The sequence below is a fragment of the Molossus molossus genome, unplaced genomic scaffold, assembly GCF_014108415.1.
Source record: "Molossus molossus isolate mMolMol1 unplaced genomic scaffold, mMolMol1.p scaffold_m16_p_23, whole genome shotgun sequence".
Lineage (NCBI taxonomy): Eukaryota > Metazoa > Chordata > Mammalia > Chiroptera > Molossidae > Molossus > Molossus molossus.
Window position 1 is genome coordinate 21,307,655 of NW_023425359.1, and position 17,953 is coordinate 21,325,607.

At 42.2% G+C, this 17,953-nt stretch overlaps 1 protein-coding gene across 2 annotated transcripts in view; it reads right to left on the reverse strand.

Moving 5' to 3' along the window:
• The window catches only part of BRINP3 (BMP/retinoic acid inducible neural specific 3), a 197,024-nt gene that overhangs the window by 60,509 nt on the left and 118,562 nt on the right, over positions 1 to 17,953 (reverse strand). For both annotated transcript variants that reach the window (XM_036277543.1, XM_036277545.1), the window contains 2 exons: positions 14,900 to 15,005; positions 13,287 to 13,523 (listed from right to left, as the gene is read on the reverse strand). In XM_036277543.1, coding sequence (XP_036133436.1) covers positions 13,287 to 13,523; positions 14,900 to 15,005 — 343 coding nt within the window. The remainder of the gene's footprint in view (positions 1 to 13,286; positions 13,524 to 14,899; positions 15,006 to 17,953) is intronic.

Sequence of the window (17,953 nt, forward strand, 5' to 3'; positions counted from 1 at the left end):
TTATGTAACAAATATCTAGGAGTGAGGAGGAGGTCCCTCGCCAGACCCGCATCTGCTGGTGCCGGAACGTGGAATTCTCACCCCCCACAACTCTGAGAAATGAACTTGGGGTGCTTCTAAGCCGCACTCCCCATGCTGTCCTTGCTATGCAGTCTCCATGGATGAAGACAGCCCCTGACCTCTCTTCACTTAGAGCATTTACTTTGGAAAACTTGCCATTGTAAATTCTTTCTCTGCCCTGTTGAGATGTAAATCTCATGCCAGCGTCTGGGCAGGTTTACAAGGCAGGAATGTCTTTCTCAAGGACCCGGGAGCCATCCCTTTGAAATACCGCCATCAGAAAGACAAAGCGCCCATCTCTCATCCCCTGTGGGAAGAAGGGAGTCTAACTAATCACCAATTAGCAAGCACAGGTGACCTGGTAACATTGGCTGACCTCCCCCGGCTTGTCTTCTGCTCCGTCTCCTCCACCACACCCCCGTGTTTGAAGTGCCTTCCACCTTTTGCTGAAGCAGAGTGGAGGTCCATCTCTCTCTTGCGTGTTAATAGTCTTAAATAAAACTTTCCGTTGATCTGTAGCAAGGTTTTCTTTCTCAACAAGGGGTGATTCATCTGGTTTATTGGAAGAGTCTCTGAAGAGATCTTATAATGGAAAGGTGGAGGGAGGTTACATACAGAAGAGAAGGAGGACGAGGAACAGAGTCCGAGATCAGAGTGATGGGGTCAGGAGTCAAGAAAGACAGGCAGTGAACAGAAGCCAGAAAAGGCAAGAAGGTTCTCTCCCCTAGAACACCCAGAGGGGGGCAGGTCCAGCTGACACCTGACTCCCCACCTTTCTGCGGTGAGCCACCAAGTCTGCGGTATTTGTGACAGCAACCCTACGGCATTCAGAGTGGTCTGAAATCATTTCCATTTCCGTGTGTCATTTTAAAAGGATAATAATTAAACTATGGTAAAAATGTGAATTCCGCTTACAGCAGTTTAGAGCGAGACCGCTCTTTGATTAAGGTAACGCCATGCAAGGGCCATATGTCGATAACTGCTTGTTGTTTTCATAACAAAAAGTAGTAGTGAGTGAAGGTAGTCATAGCCTCTTGTTCCGGAGAAAGTCTGCTCTGTGTGTGTGTGTGTGTGTGTGTGTGTGTGTGTGTGTGTTTCTTCTTAGCACTATTGTTAAAAAGATGGAGTCGCGATAAGCCACTTAAGCACCTGTTTTTAAGGAGAATGCTATATAAATAGATTAATTCAGCTCAAGCCCTGGAGAGACGAATGAAATTCACCAGTTTAGGATAAACAGCTTCTGTATGGATTTTTGATAACAAAACAGCTGCTCATCTAGGAGTAGTGATAGCTGAAGTCAGAAGGCCATGAGATTTGTCTGTTCTAGAAGATATGATATGCAAGGAACAGATGGTTAGCATAAATAATTCAAAACAGCTCTCCAGTCGCTTCTTTGGGTAAAAACAAGGAGTTGAACTATGTTTACAAGGTTCCTTGGAACCTGTGGCATACCAATGATTTCTGTGTCCTCTCCATGCCCCTTTCCATATGTAATTTTATAACAAAGCAAACGCTTTTATTATTGATGTGTTAGTTCTCTAAAATCAACACAGGCAACAACATCACATACATCCTGTAACAACAGCCTTATAGGAGCAATCGCAGTAGGTCTAGGTCTCCAGTGTAAAATTTTTTGAGGCTGAAATGACATTCACTGATGGGTTCGATTACACCCAGAGATAATATCTATATTTACAGCAATCAAAGTGAAATCAATAAAACTAACTTTGGCATAGCATTGTATGGTTTACAAATATTTTTCGACATACGCTGTCTCATTTGGTATTATTTTATATATAGACTATCGGAAGCCCCTCCGTCAATTAAAAAAATATATAATGCCCGTGCTAGAGTTTTACATTCTTACTGAATGTTTACATTTTATGGTGAAGTTTTTGTATAGCCCTTGCTAATTACTCTGATTTTTCTTCTCGTCTTGAAAAATTGACACTTTTTTTTCTTTTACTTCCAATTTTTTTTCTTTTAATTCAAATTATCCAATGTACCACATGCATGAGGGTTTTTTAAAATCCTGTCCAATAGAAAGATATATACATGTACCTTTGTCTGTGCTCATCAGTGGCCACGGGCCCTTATGATTCCTAGTGCCCCACCCTGCCCCCTTGTTAATTGATGTTCGCTTCTCCATCTTTCATTCCCTTTGGTGTGGCAATAGGTCTTGAGACTTTTCTAATCAAGTGATGTTTAGCAGAATCTGTTTTTCCTCAATGTACCACATTAAGGTTCTTCTTCTTTCCATAATTAAAGTTCTTCAACAACTGTATTTCTTGTTTCCACTCAAGTATGCTTAAGCTCATGTCCAGCTACACATCACGGACGACTTTGCGTTTGTCACGTGTCCTCAGTCCTAAGCTCATGTCGAGTAACAGGTGCTGGCAGTTGCCAAGAAGGAGAGTTTTCCGCTCCGTGTCCTCAGGGGCTTTGCATCTCTCCTCTGGCAACTCCTCTGTGTCGCTCTCCAGCCCAGACCTTTAAGTGTTACAGATTCCAACCCGATAAAGAAGAAACCGTTGTCTATCTCTGATGTGTTACTCCGACTCTGGCTTCCAGACTGCAGGCATGCTTGTTGGAGGACAGATTCTGTTCCTTCCGGCTACCAAACAAAATAGAGACAGACTCACGGAGAACAGACTGACAGCTGTCAGTCACGAGGGGAGCTGCGGGGCTCGGTGAAAAGGTAAAGGGATTAAACAAACAAACAAAAGAACACCACCACCAAGGAAAACCCTCGCAGACACAGACAACAGTGTGGTGGTCACCAGAGGAAAAGGGGGTTGGGGTGGGAGGTAGAAGAGGGTAAAGGGGGGTAAGTGGTGATGGAAGGGACTTGACTTGGGGTGGTGAACACACAATACGATATACAGATGATATATTATAGAATCATACACCTGAATCCTATATAACTTTACTAACCAACGTCACCTCAGTAAATTCAATAAACAAGAAAAATAAATCTACATGAGACAGATTAACAAGACAACAAAACAAAAAAAGACCCATGATTTTTCTCACCTACCAATTGCACCTTGTTCCCTATTGTCCCTGTGCTATTATTACTCGGGTGTGTCACCAGCGGAGGCACAGAGATTTAGCTCGTGTGCTATAAATCAAATTGTCAAACGGTTTGCCCAACAACAGATAGCTGTTGGGCTATGATGAGATTTAGTAACTCTCTGGATATTTCATACAAGCTTTCACAGGGACCTTGCAACAACAGTGTATCCCTGTCCTCCAGAAATGTTTAAATGTGTCTTTGTATCCCACAGTCAAGTTACAGTAACACTTCCCTGAACCAGAAATCCACCAGAGAAGCACACACCTAGGCACTGCCTTTGAGGAGGGTCTGGACAAACATAATCCGGGGCTCGGGTACGTCAGTTAGGATTGCTTTAGGTTCCCACGGTGGTTGGTCAAATTAAAAGATAATATTATTTTTGCTTGTTTCTGTTCTAGAGGTGTCTGGGAATTTCAGGAGCTATTCCAGGAAGACATGTACACATTGTATTTCAAAAACAGTCATTGAATTTTAGCATCAGTCTTCTTAGAGCTGTACGTGACCAAGAGAGAAGGTCATCCCACGAGTGAAATCTCATCACTAGGAAGATGTCACGGGGATACTTCCCTCTGCAGTTGCTTTTTCAAATAAATACAAGCAGGATCAGGCCCCAAACAACCCATGGTTATAATAAACAGGACTCTGCATTTTGTTATCAAACAGGCATCTGATTGTCCCTGCTAGATCACCATTTTCTTCTCTCTCATCCCATTACCCCAGAAGGTATACGAAGCTGAAAATAACCCTGAAATGTTACATCGTCCACCACGAGCCTGAGGCCAAGGAAGAGGGGAAACAAGTACCATTGGGCTGGTCAACCAGAACATTTCACCCCTACCAACCTCAGCCCCCTTGACTATAGTGAATCGTTCAAAATGTACACAAGTCCAAACCAAAATTATAAGCCTTCAATCTATTGCTTCTTCTGTGATATTTTGGGGAACATATTCTTTATCTCTTAGGCTAAGCTGATAGGAAATCATTCTAATGCTGCTGGTAGCTACCTTTGTTAAAAAGAAAAAAAAGGGAGAAAACAGGCCAAAATGAAAGTCAAAACAAAGAAGTGATAATTCACAGCAGAGGTTCCTGATGACTGAAACTTGCTCTTCTGATCAAAGCACATGGTCTAAACTAAAAATCTAGCCATATTCCGTGTTTCCTTTTTTTTACTTCTAATTGACTAAGTATGAACGAAATATTTTTAATACGGGGGAAAAATGCTTTCAATCCATGACAAAAAAAGCTGAATGACCAGTTTTCTTTTCTACCATTTTTTTCTCTCTGTTTCCTTATCCTGCAGGCCCTGACCAGGACAGGAGTTGGTTGGCCTGGCCAGTGCCTACTTACCTGCCCAGGTGTCACAGAAGTGTTCACTCCCCAACATTTCTCACCACTGCTCATCAACACGCTTGGCTTTGTTTTTCTTCCTCGGACCAACTCATTCATGCTGGCGTCAGCTGTGCAAATCTGCCCTCCCGACAACCTTTGAGTTTCTTAAGGGTGTAACTTCATCGCATCATCTCCTCCGCCTACTCAGTTCCGATGTCTCAACGGCTACTGTTGGTGGCTCTTGCCAAAGTCCCCTGGAGCCTTCTGCTGGTTCCAAACACTATCCATTTCATCTCGAGATGATTTTAGAATCCTCAGTTCATCTGGAGCTGAATGGAGAATCTCACTCGCACAGACTCTACGGAACATGAACTCGGACATCACAGGGCTCGTAGTTGAGTCTCTACCCACACAGAGCACAGCGGGCAAGTAGGGGGTCGGTTTTGAATCACCTCCCTGGGCCTGGAGACATTCAGGAAACATTTGCTTTTAGAGATGGGACTCAGCTAAGTCTGCTGAAACACTGGCATAGTCCCAAAGCCTAAATACCTACTGATTCTGATCAAATAGTCATCAGATATTGGAAGAAGAGGGCAACTATGAGGGCAACTTGCTCAGCAAGCAGTACTACTTATAAAATGTGTGAACAGATCCACCACACTGAGGCATTGTGAGGATACGCAGGGCACAGGCAGTTGTAATTTTCACAGGTCACCACCCTGCGGGTTTCACGAGATCTGGAAAACGTGTTACTGTATCAACCCTGTTCACTCTTCTTCACTTCTGTAACAAGAGGATCTCCGTGGAATTCCATTACTCACATTGATGTATCATCGTCTCCCCCCAAGAGTATCACTAGACGTGCCTGGGCTTTATTGTTGATGAGAGACGAAGTTATCATGGCTGTGTTTTATAGGGAGAGAACACTTTTTAAAGCAGTGAGATTCACTAAGAATATATATACATTGAAGGATGTTTTGTTTTGTTGTAAATCTCTCTTTGATTCTTTAAGGAACGATGGGATGGAAAAAGAACAAAGGACATTTTTAAGAGACACAAACGTATTTCTCTCCCTCTCTCTCTTTTGTTTTAAATCAGTTTCTTACAATTTCAAGTAACTCGATTCCTCTACTGCTCCCCAGCCCCCTGGGAAGGATTTTCACGTCCTCGAATGTTATCATCAAAGCTGACACGGAATTTAAAAATGCTGCGAAGTTCAAGCATTGTTTTCAAGATTGCTGAACAGATGTGCTTTCTCCCAGGAGACCTTCTTGATGGTAGATACCTTGTATTTGGCGTAAGAAGTTCAAAACACAAGTATGCATTTGAACAGAAAGTAAGCTATCAGGAAAGAAAAAACATGAGCAAGCAGAGAAACTCAGGACATGTTGGTGTTTTATCTGTGGCTGCTCCTGTGCTCTTCATGACACATTTCAGATGGAAACACTGGTGAACATTTTGCACAGAAATAAGATTATCCCATCAGAAGTAGCATATTATATTGCAGATTGGCATTTATATTATACCCTGGGCTTGAGGGCATTTTCTTAGAATTGCTCATTACATGATTTGATAATAATCTTTTTTTTTGAAAGAAGTAAAATGGAAAAATGCTTGGGTGTGCAGATATCGTTCTAGTTTGGTATTAATTAGAAAGAAAATGTGACTTGAATGAAACAAATCGAAATGAAATAAAACTAGCTGACTTGTGCATTCACGAAAGACATCTTGTTGAGACTTAAACCGTCAGATAAGATCCGAGCTGGGTTTTGTTATTCTGTGTAGAGGAGTTTATACCAGGTGTCAATAAAACAAACTTTAAGAGGCAAATTGAAAACGGGTATGGAGCAGGACACCGCAGAGGACACCGCAGAAATTCGAAGCCATCTATTGGAAAGGATAACAAGGATTACGTAGCCTGTAAAAAGAAGACTCCGTGGTAGTAGTAATTATTTCACATCCAATACTTTAAAGGTGAAATGGGACTCATTCATTCGGTATAGCCCCAGAGGTCAGAACTAACGTGAGTGGGTAGAGACCCGGGGGCTGTACATTAGTAGAATTTAAGGGGAAAATGTAAGATTATTTAAAAATGGAAGTGGTTGTTAGCAGTGAGCGTGAGTAACCGGGTCACTTTTATTTTATTCTGAAATATTCTTTCTATTAGAGAGAGGGAGAGAGAAACATCGATGGAGAGAGAAACAATGATCAGCTGCCTCCTGCACGCCCCCTACTGGTGATTGAGCTGCCGGGGAATCAAACCAGGACCTCTCAGTCCGAGGGACGACGTCCAATCCACTGAGCCACATGGCCAATCTGGTCACCTTGAGAAGCTCAGCCGTCAGTGCTCCGTGTTGGGAGCAATGCTCACACCGAAGGGATAGGTCATCTGTGTGATTCTACGTATTTACCTAACATTGGAAAATCGTGATACTTTCAGGAGATTTCAGAGTCTGTCCACCAATTATCCCCCTGTACCATCCACCTCACAGCCTGGGTTTTTCCTGGCATTAATCTAAATAATCTCAACCTCAGTACTTAGAGATCCCTGGGAACAAGAAGCAACTTCCCTTAAAAATAACAAGAATGAGGACAATGTTTAAGAATGATCAGTTGCCCATCTGGTGTGGCTGAGTGGATGGAGAGTCACCCCATGGACTGGGAGGTTCCGGTTTGATTCCCCTTCAGGGCAAATGCCCGGGTTTCAGGATCGATCCCCTGTAGGGGGGGCGTGCAGGAGGCAGCTGATCGATGTTTCTGTTTCACATCAATGTTTCTATCTCTCTCTCTCCCTTTCTCGCTCTCTAAAAAAATCAATAAAGCCCTGGCCAGTTTGGCTCAGCGTCAGCCTGCAGTCCAGGGAGTCCTGGGTTCGGTTCCCGCTAAGGGCACGTACCTTGGTTGCAGTTTGTCCCCGGCCCCGTGTGGGGTTGTGTGGGTGGCGACCGCTCCATGTGTCTCTCTCACATCGATGTTTCTCTCTCTCTCTCTCATCCTCCCTCTCTCCCTCCCACTCTATCTCGAGATAAATGCAAAAATGTCTTCAGGTGAGGATAGAGAAAGAAAAATCAATAAAAAACATATTTTAAGAGAGAACGATCAGCTATTAGATAGTAACACGGACTGGTTCCTGCAGGTGTCTTCTCAAAGCTCACAGGAACCGTGCTGGGCTTAACGTGTGCTCACCCATAGTCACTGTCCTTCCCTAGGGGTGAAGCATGCATCCCCACCCTGTTAACTGCAGGACCGGCCTGGGAGCTTCCCCTGGCCGACAACATGTGAGACCCCACGAGGCGACACTGCTGAGCCGCACTCTGGATGCGCAGTCCCCGGGGTCTCTTTCGTCTCCTGGGACTGTGGGGAATGTTCCCACGTCAAGAGAGAGACGGTTCCACCAGCCTGGGTCTGTGTGACGAAGACGCAGGGGACAGCGGACTCTCAGCGCATGCCCGCTGCCAAGGAGACACAGGGCGACTCTGCAGGCTCTGAGCCCCTGAGGTCATTTGTTACTTTGCCTGATCTGCCTGATAGGAAAACTGAAGCCGAGTAGGAGATGATTCTGGGCATGATGCATTTTCAGAAGCAGGTGATGGCCCCGGGTGGGGACAAAAGTGACGGAATCAAAGCGGGGGTACTGGTCACATGTGAACCTTAAGGAACATTATATAATCAACACTACCCTCTAGAGAGCAGAGGGTTCTCCACCAGCAGAAGATTTTACCAACTGGACACTCAAGCCGCTGTTTGTTTTCAGGAGTAAGGTGCGTCTTTATGCTTCCGTGGTGCTTGGGGACATTTATCACATTATTCTGTGTGTTATCTTGCGTAGCCCGGGCAACAAATTTGGTCAACCTGCCTAGGATGAGACATGTTCCGAGTTCACACAACAAAGCTCCCGGACAATCTGACATAACACCACACCTCTGGTTAGCTGCCAATTAACTTCAAGATCTTCCCACTAACACTCGGTCAACCCCTTAAAGGTAGCGCCGACTTTTGCCAACAGAAGGGTTATTTCTTCTCCACAGCAAGCTGTTAAGTCATACTAGCAAGATAACACAAATTAAATGAGAGTCTCAGTGACAGGCCGTGTAGCCATATGGCGGATGTCATAGGGTATCACTATGAGGATGGACGAGGCTGAGGGGACGATATCTTTCGAAAACAGAGAAAATAACTGTCACGCGGCGTCTGAGAATGCTCCCCCTACTTGCAATTATCAACATGCATACACGCTCGAGTCGTTGTAACAGTAATGAACAGAAATGTTTTCAAGAAAAAGTCAGAGATATAAAAATCCTATGATTATAATTCCCGTTACAGCCCAGATTCCCACCTTTCTAAGTGACTAAAGTCTTGCTGCAGTGTAGACAGACAATATTAATAGCGACTGAGGCACCCTCTATGCAGTGCAACTCGTTCTAAATAAAAATAGTGTCCTTTTTTTAGCTCTGGAGTTTTTCATCACTCCATATTAAAATAAGCAATGCTGACATACATAACTTGCTGTCAGCACCTAGGAGAATTTAATCATGCAGAATTACTTGTCAACATCACATCCATATAAACACACACACACAATGACAATGCTGTTTCAGGTGTCTATCTCTGGTCATTGTCTACACGTGTTCAGTTTGGATTATTAGGGGCTGATCACAACCTCTAGACCATAACAAGCCACCCTCTAGGTTAATATATGTAGAGATAATATGAGCTAGGACATTCAGGTGAGGACTCCTATGCAGTAGTAGCCCTCGCTCACAGAAGAGCTGGGCATGGATAAGATCCATGCACGTTGGCTGAGCTGGAGCTTTTGCTTTGCCCCATATTCGATGTGTTGAACAAGTCACATGCCCTGTGTTAGCTCTGGCTTTCTTATTTTCAGAGTGAAAACAAAAGACAGTCATGTTAGTACTTTGCAAGATTCAAGAGTCAAGGGCATAAACCCTAAAGCGTGCCTAAATGGCCCATGTACTTTCCATTAAAACCACTAAAGAATACGTTTGGAAACTATATCAAACATTTACCAGGACTTCTAAGAGAAAGGGATCACACTAAAAGTCTTAGAATGCTACTTATCCATCTAGATGAATCACCAGTCTGCTTTTTTCACTCAGGGTGAAATAGCATAATCTTCTTATGTGCAAGTCAGCCCAGGCTGTTGTTCCAACATAACAAGCATCACCAAAATATTGCTAGGCGTCCACAAACAACAGGGATTTATTTCATGCTCATATCACATAGCCACCTCAAGGTGGCCGGAATCCACTGCCCACTGTTCTCCTTTAGAGGACAAGCTGTCTGAGACCTCACCATCTGGGACATCGTTAGGCTTCACCTGACAAAGAGACCTAACAAATCCTGCCTGGTTCTGAAAGGCGTCCTCCAGAGAATGACACGTGTTGTCTCCTCTCATGGTTCCTTCATCAAAACAAGACACACAGCCATATCTAACTCCAAGGTCCTTCAAGGTCAGTTTTTCTCATGTGCCCAGGAACAGTCACTGAAGAGCATGAACAAGTCCATATTATGGGTCCATTTCAACTTAGCCACCTGGGAATTTGTGCAATACGCTTTCAATGCCTAATTTTAAACATATGTTGACCCAATGCAAATGTCATGGGCTGTTTACCTTGATTTTCTGTTCATTTCTAATGCTCTCCTATCAGATTGTGTACATGTACCCCAAGGTCAAGGTTCGAATTCCATATAGTGCTGTCTTCATGGATCAGTGAAGTACTGCCCAAGCAGTTCATGTTGGAAAACGTCAGCATCCACTGTACACCCATTTAAAGAGCTCACTCGTTTGTTTTCAATTAAATTTAAAAATAGAGGACATTCTCTGAAAATGAATTGAGTACAACTACTCGTTAGTTTGTCATAAGGGAATGCTGCCTAAAAATTAAATGCGTACACTAATACCACAGTCAAACACAGCACAGAAGTACTGCAGAGATCTTCACAAGACTACGTGACATGATCAGATCACTGTGGCGGGAAGGAATTTTTCCAGGGCTCCGTGGACTTCATGGTTGACATGAATGACCATTTGTATCAAAATGACCCAAGTGGTACCATGAAGTGCACACAGCCTGGAAAAGTCATCACATACAGTATTTTTTGTAAATAGCGACAAACCTTATTTTTTCATTGTAAAATTGCATTGAAAAAAATTTTATTGGATTTATTGGGGCGACATCATGTAATAAAAGCATATAGGTTCCAAGTGTGGAACTCAACAAAACACCGTCTGCGTAGTGCATCGTGTGCTCACCACCCAGAGTCAAGTCTCTTTCCGACCCATGTATCTCCCCCAATGCCCACTGCCACCTGCCCCACCACCTCTCCCTCTGGCTATCACCATAGTGTTGCTTGTGTTTATGTATCATGTATGTACATGTATTCTTATAAAACTGAACATACAGTAGCGAGTAAAAATGCTCTGGCCCTGGCCACTGTGGCTCAATTGGTTGGGCATCATCCCATGTACCCAAAGGTTGAAGGTTCAATTCCTAGTCAAGGCACATGCCAAGATTTCAGGCTTGATCCCCAGAAGGGGGTGAGCAGGAGGCAGCTGGTCAATGTTTCGCTCTCACATTGATGTTTCTCTCTCCCTCTCCCTTCCTCTCTCTATAGAAAAAAAATATATATATATCTATATATATCTATATATAATACTGTTTTTCATTCTCTGAATATACAGTATTATTTATTAATCTTCCTTCACTATAGTCCATGTCTACATAAAAAAAATCTAACATTAAAACACTTAATCCAGTACCCATCTGTGTTATTTTGATGAGTACTGAATCAAGGTGTTGAATGATTTGTTTCAGACTAACCTGGATAGTTGACAAAATTATGAATTCTAATAAATACAGACTGTGATTGCATTGGCACAGACGTATATGCGCAGAGATAACTTTTCACAATGAATACATTTGAACTCATGGAAAAAGCACTGTGTCTTTGTGTTTTGTTGCATCTGATAATCTATCACCTTACTGGTCATACTCTTACTCAGATCTGAGTGATAGAAAAAAAACAGACCCTCACAATCCCTAGGTAAAAACAAAGCAAAACAAAACACAGATGTAAACTGTTTTTGGTTCTTAGCATTGTTTCTTTGAACATGCCTATTGGAAAGATCAATTACAGCTGCTGTAGTATCCCAAGAGGCAGTGAATGAAGGAGATTAAATCAAAGCCCAGGCACACCTGGACATACACATATTTTATTTCATTCATCTATCAATCAACATATATTGTGATGTACAATGTGTCTACTAAATAAAGCACCATTTCCTAGTTTTTATGTAATGATAAAAAGAAAGGTGCTATTCCCTGTGTTCCAGAAAACGTCCAACCCTTTTCAGACAGTTGGGACAGGGCCTCGATCTAGGGACCGAAATACATCAGGCAGAAGAAGCAGGTAGACAGTGTTTGACAGAAAGCCTTTGGGGACGAAATCAGGACCCCTTGAGTAAAACACCTGGTTGACACCCTGCAGCAATCTTCTTTCAGATATTAGAAAATTAATTGAAGGACAGGATAAAATGTGGTAACGGCAAAGGTGATATTCATAATATATTACATATGATACAGCCAGGCGTTGATGGATCGGGGCAAGCAGCAGCGAAAAGCAAATTGGTTTTGAAATATTAGTATGGAAGTGGAGCATTGTCTCGTGCTCGGGTTATCCATAAATTACAGTAGCGCCGATGAGCAGATTATCGCCGTGAATTAAAACATACGTAGCTATCGTGAGAATCATCATTGGAGATTTGACAGTATGAAAGCTTATTTTCTTTTTCTTATTACTATATGCTAATCACCAATCCCCATAAAACAGTTCTAACTATAAGCACACGACTACCAGAGAGCTGTACCCGAGAGAACGCAATATTTATATGCGACAGTTAATTTCGAAAGAGAATTTTATACCCGTCCCTCTAATCTAAATAAGGTAAATGACAAATGAGACAGCAGACGTTTAAAGGGGTTAAATGACTTGCTAATGATCAGAGGGCTTGTTGCTGATAAAGTCTGTCCCACTGATGTTCAACTACGTGGTTTGGACACAGTGATGGGTAGTGTGGACCGAACGTGTCAAAGTTCACATAAAAACATATACATCTCCTTTCCCATTAAAGAACTTCAGATAACAAAAAATAGAAACCAGAAGCACTATCAAATCAAAACCGCTCTAAATCAGATGTAAAAATAAGTGGTTAAGTGAAGGCGCCCAGGCAACGTAAAGAAGACACAGAACCACCACCCGCTGCGTTTTGTCTCAAAGGTGAAACCCAGGGGCGGCGGGAAACATCCAGCGAGGGTTGGAGGCCACGTGTCAGTTCCGGCGCTGAGAACAGCCAAGCATGACAATACATCAGCTCACGAGCAGGCTCAGCTCCGATGCATACACAAAGCGCCAAGAGGCTTTCTGTGCAATGCCCAACAACCATTACGAAAGGCAATCCGAGTGTCCATGGGAAAGAATGATAATAAAAAGTTAAACAAAATCCCTTCCGAGAATGTAATAGTTCTTCCAAATGGGCAAAATGGTCTTCTCAATAGAGTCCTTCATTTGGCAAAATTGAAATGTTGTAACAAACCCCAGAGGAGAGGGGGGTAGGAAGAGATACGTCAAAGAACTCAGATCCACATACGCGTAGCCAATGGACACAGACGACAGTGCCACGAAGGTGGGGGGGGGGGCAGGCGTGGGAAGGAGGGGGTCGAAGGGGGGAAAGGAAAGAAGGGTCATCTGTAATACTTTCAACAATAAAGATACATTTCAGAAAAAACAACCCCTGTCTTACCCGACTCCTCGAAGTCGCTGTTGTAGGCTTTCCAGGTCTCAGTTACCCGAAGAAGGTTCTCTTCCATGGCTTGGATGTCCATGGAGGGGCAGTTGCATTCGGGGAATCTGGGGCCACACTGACACCAGCAGTCATTGTCCTTGCAGATAAACTCTCCCTCCGAGTTGCAGGCAATGTAGCTCAAGGCTGCCTGCACAAAGCGCTCCTGAAGGTAGTCCGGGAGGAGGATTTGCAGGCCTGAAAGAACACAAACAGCAGACAGGTTTGTTTAGTAAAGAAAAAGGGCATTTTATACACACACGCACACACACAACAGTCAGAAAAGGTAAAAAAACTCAGTATATCAAGTTATGGATTGATGCACATGGAACATGATCACTAGAAAATTATTATCTAACTACCAAAATGGCAAACAATTTATGATTCTTTTCTTTGTTTTTTTCTTTTATTGATTTGAGAGAGAGAGGAAGTGAGAGAGAGAGAGCAACATTGATGAGAGAGAACATCGTTTGGCCGCCTCCTGCATGCTCCACACTGGAGATCAGGCCCACAACCTGGACATGTGTCCTGACCGGGAACTGAACCGGCGACCTCTTGGTGCCTGGGTGGACACTCAGCCACTGAGCCACACCAGGCAGACAATTTGATTCTTTTCACCACATGCTGACTTGTGCACTACACAAGAATTTTAGAAATTATAGATGTGTTTAATCTCCCAACTATTTGAACTTATTCAAACTACTACATGTCTATATATAACACTTCCCTGCCTGTATGAATGAAAATATGCATATACATAAGCATTTTGGAAATAGTATATATTTGTTAAAATGTATTATTCTAAAAAGCCTCTATGAAATTATGTCAAATAGAAAGAGATGGTAAATTACTAACATTATCACATAATCTATCTTCACAGTGGAAATAATATAAATATCAAATATAAATATTAGTATATTTTCAAATACATTTCTATCCGTCAGAAGACAAATGTAGCCTCAACAACCATATATGTTTATATTTAAAAGGTCAATAGTTTGTGTTACACTATGAATATGTGTGGTTCCAACTTTTACCGGAATCCACAAGGCAAAATTCATAGCTCAGGCGGGCCTATGAGGAATCTACTCCTTGCCCCGCTGGTATGGCTCAGTGGTTGAGCGTCGATCCATGCCCCAAGAGGTCGCCAGTTCAATTCCTGGTCAGGGCACATGCCCAGGTTGTGGGCCCGATCCCTAGCGGGGGGCATGCAGGAGGCAGCCAGTCAATATTCTCTCTCATTGATGTTTCTACCTCTCCCTCTTCCTTCTTCTCCCTCTAAAAGTCAATAAAATATATTAAAACAACAACAGCTGCTCCTTACTGAGACAGTCATTACTGTAGTAAAATACTAGCATGATACATTTTCAATTGCCATAGCTTATTTAATTTAAGAAATGAAGTGAATGTTGATATTTTCTTCATCTGGTCTCGAATGCTCATATCAGTTAAAAACTTCGGAAATCAGAAGAATTTTCACAGCCGAGGACTGCATATGGCTGCTCACAAAAAGAAGAAGAAAGCAATCACAACGGAGAGGTTCACAGAGAATTAATGAAGATTGACCTACATACCTTGCAACTGGATCTTATTCTCAGGACTTTGAACCAGAACGGAGCTGACAGAGTCTAGGTTGTCATAGTTACTGCAGCCAAGAGGACCCGTCCGTGTTTCTGTTACCTGCCCAAAAGAAACACCCACTTGACTGTATAAATCAGTCTTGACCAAGCTCTCTGGGTTCAGTGTAGCTGTCTCTTGGTGACAGTATGTGCTTGGCAGTGAACATCACTGAAGGGTCTAGGACCTGATCCATAGCAACCCACACACCGGCACTCGGACCAGGAAAGCTACTGCCTTTATCTTTCAAGCCATTTTCTTCCCTCGGACCTACATCCCTCTCTGGTCCAAAGCATCACTCAGAGAAGGTCACTGATTTTACCTGGGTCATGACAAGGGCATGCTCCTTTCTATACAGGGCACATTTTCAGTCACACAAGAATTATCTTCTGTTGGTTCATTTTTCCTCAATGAATCAGAATGGTCTACCAGGCTACAGTCTAAACACTGATTTCAGTATTATAGGGATTGCGATTCATGTAGCCAACACATGGCTCGTACCCAGACCATAGAAAGAAATTCTAGTGACTTTCTGGTTTCTCGTTCCTCATGGAAGGAGTTTGGAAGTTGCGCTCAGGCCTAGCAAGTAAAACCTGAAGAGACTGAAGATCAACGAGTCTTCTTGAATCCATAAGGGAAGGAAGGACACAGGCCCCCACTGCCCCCAACACTGCAGAGGCAGCTGGGAGAACCCTGGACGTACGCTCCTCCCGGGGCAGAGACTCAAGAGCAGAAAACACCTGGGAGCCAGCAACCTGATGTACACAACCTGATGTACACAACCTGATGTACACAACCTGATGTACACAGCCTGATGCACACAACCTGATGCACACAGCCTGATGCACACAACCTGATGCACACAGCCTGATGCACACAACCTGATGCACACAACCTGATGCACACAGCCTGATGTACACAGCCTGATGTACACAACCTGATGTACACAGCCTGATGTACACAGCCTGATGTACACAGCCTGATGCACACAGCCTGATGTACACAACCTGATGTACACAGCCTGATGTACACAGCCTGATGTACACAACCTGATGTACACAACCTGATGTACACAGCCTGATGACTAGCCCTCCGGACCCCACGGACCCAGTCCAGAGAGGCTCCCCACAATAGTCTGAGAATTTCTTCCAGGTCCCCACAGTAAATACTGAAGAAAAATCCCCTCTTACTTCTCACAGGGGAAGAAGAGAAAAAAAAATTTAAAAAAATAAAAATAAACACCACAGAGTACTCTGTTCTTATCAATGCCTGGCTGCCCTCAGGGGAAACTTGGTGACCAGACCCTAATTTCTGGGGCATTATCAGAGTGTAACTGACCGGAAGAAATACCCAGCTGTAGCCATCCTGTCCAACCCAGGCTGGGAGAACAAATACTCAGATTCACACGAGTAAACATAGGCACCTGTTACGAGCCAGCAAATGTACTAAGAATTAGGAGGTTAAAACCCTCATGATATTCTAAAATCTTACTCATGCATCTTACCATAAGGTTTTCTTTATCTTTTATTATGGCAGCTGTAAAGTTACTTTACAACCGTCTATTTACATCAACTACTTATTTACTGTAAACTCCCTATGCAGAATCACCCCTGGTACCGGCCCTGGAAGGAATTCAAGAACATTGAACCAAATCGATGGATGAAGATTAACTTTTAGTTAGAAATCTTTACTACAAAAGAACACTCAAGTTTATGTATTAAACTTTTTTTTCAAGAACCCCTTGAAGAAAATGCAGCAGGGCCAGCCTATATAAATTTCTAAAAATCATCTAGCTTCCCCATCTCATTGTGCCAACGAGGCACCAGGAGCCCAGGGGGACTGTCCAGCTGGCGTGGTATCACATCAGGGAAATCAGAGCTGCAACTAGGACTCGTAAATCAAATACTGATTCAAAAGTCATACCCGCTCTCCGTCTCTACACTCCAGTTTATGAAACGTTGCCTTGATCAATCTAGTTCATGCCCATTCATTCTGTCTCTGTCTCTCGCACGCAATACAGTTACAATAAAGTGCAATTTAATTAGTCTAGATTGATGTACAAGTCAATTAGAATGTTGCAGTATCTTGGGTCATTGTCATGAACAATAAATATTGCTATAAATGTGCTTGTTACTATACTTTGATTGAAGTCCAAATGAACTGGCTTTTATTCCAAGTATTAATTTATTAGTGCTTTGAAATAGATATTCCCACACTTTCGTATATTACTCTACACTAGGCTTCTGAAAAGTGAAATATAAGTGTAGGTTAGTTTCTATTATGTCCTAATACATTGTTTCTGTTCCTATACATATAGGATCTTTTACACTTGCATATGCTTAAAGCTATCCAATTAATTAAAATATTTAGAAAACATTAATATATATATGTGTGTGTGTGTATAATTTATACACAATCATATATATTATTCATATATTACATAATATGTATATTAAAATTAAGTATATATAATTATATCATATGATATCAATTGATACATAATTATATATAACTATAAATTAGATTTAATAATTAGAAATGTTATAATTATATAATCTGAGTTTAGAGATATTCTTACAATTGTTTTTCCTCTGCCAGTCATTAATTGTTATTTTAGCATTTCACTAAGTACTTAATGTCAAACTGAAATTTTAATGTATTCCTAGTTCTATATCCTGCAATATTTGTGGGATTTAATATTGAATTTAGAAATTAATTTGCAAACACATTGTTAATATAAGAAGCATTTAAAAATAAAATGGCCACATTGATATAAATCTATTTCAGTAACAAAGACTTCCTTAGTTTTTAAAGTTGCTTTATTACTTTTAGTAAGTTTTGTGAGAAAAGTGCAAATTCACCTAAAACTGCTATGTGTCCTCAAGTAAAAGATACCAGAGTCTATGGATGCTGAATTCCTTGCATCTCCTCACAATGATACACACTGTACTTGGTGCCTTATACACAATTAATATCATGATTTAAAATATAGTTGACATTGTTAGTGCTTC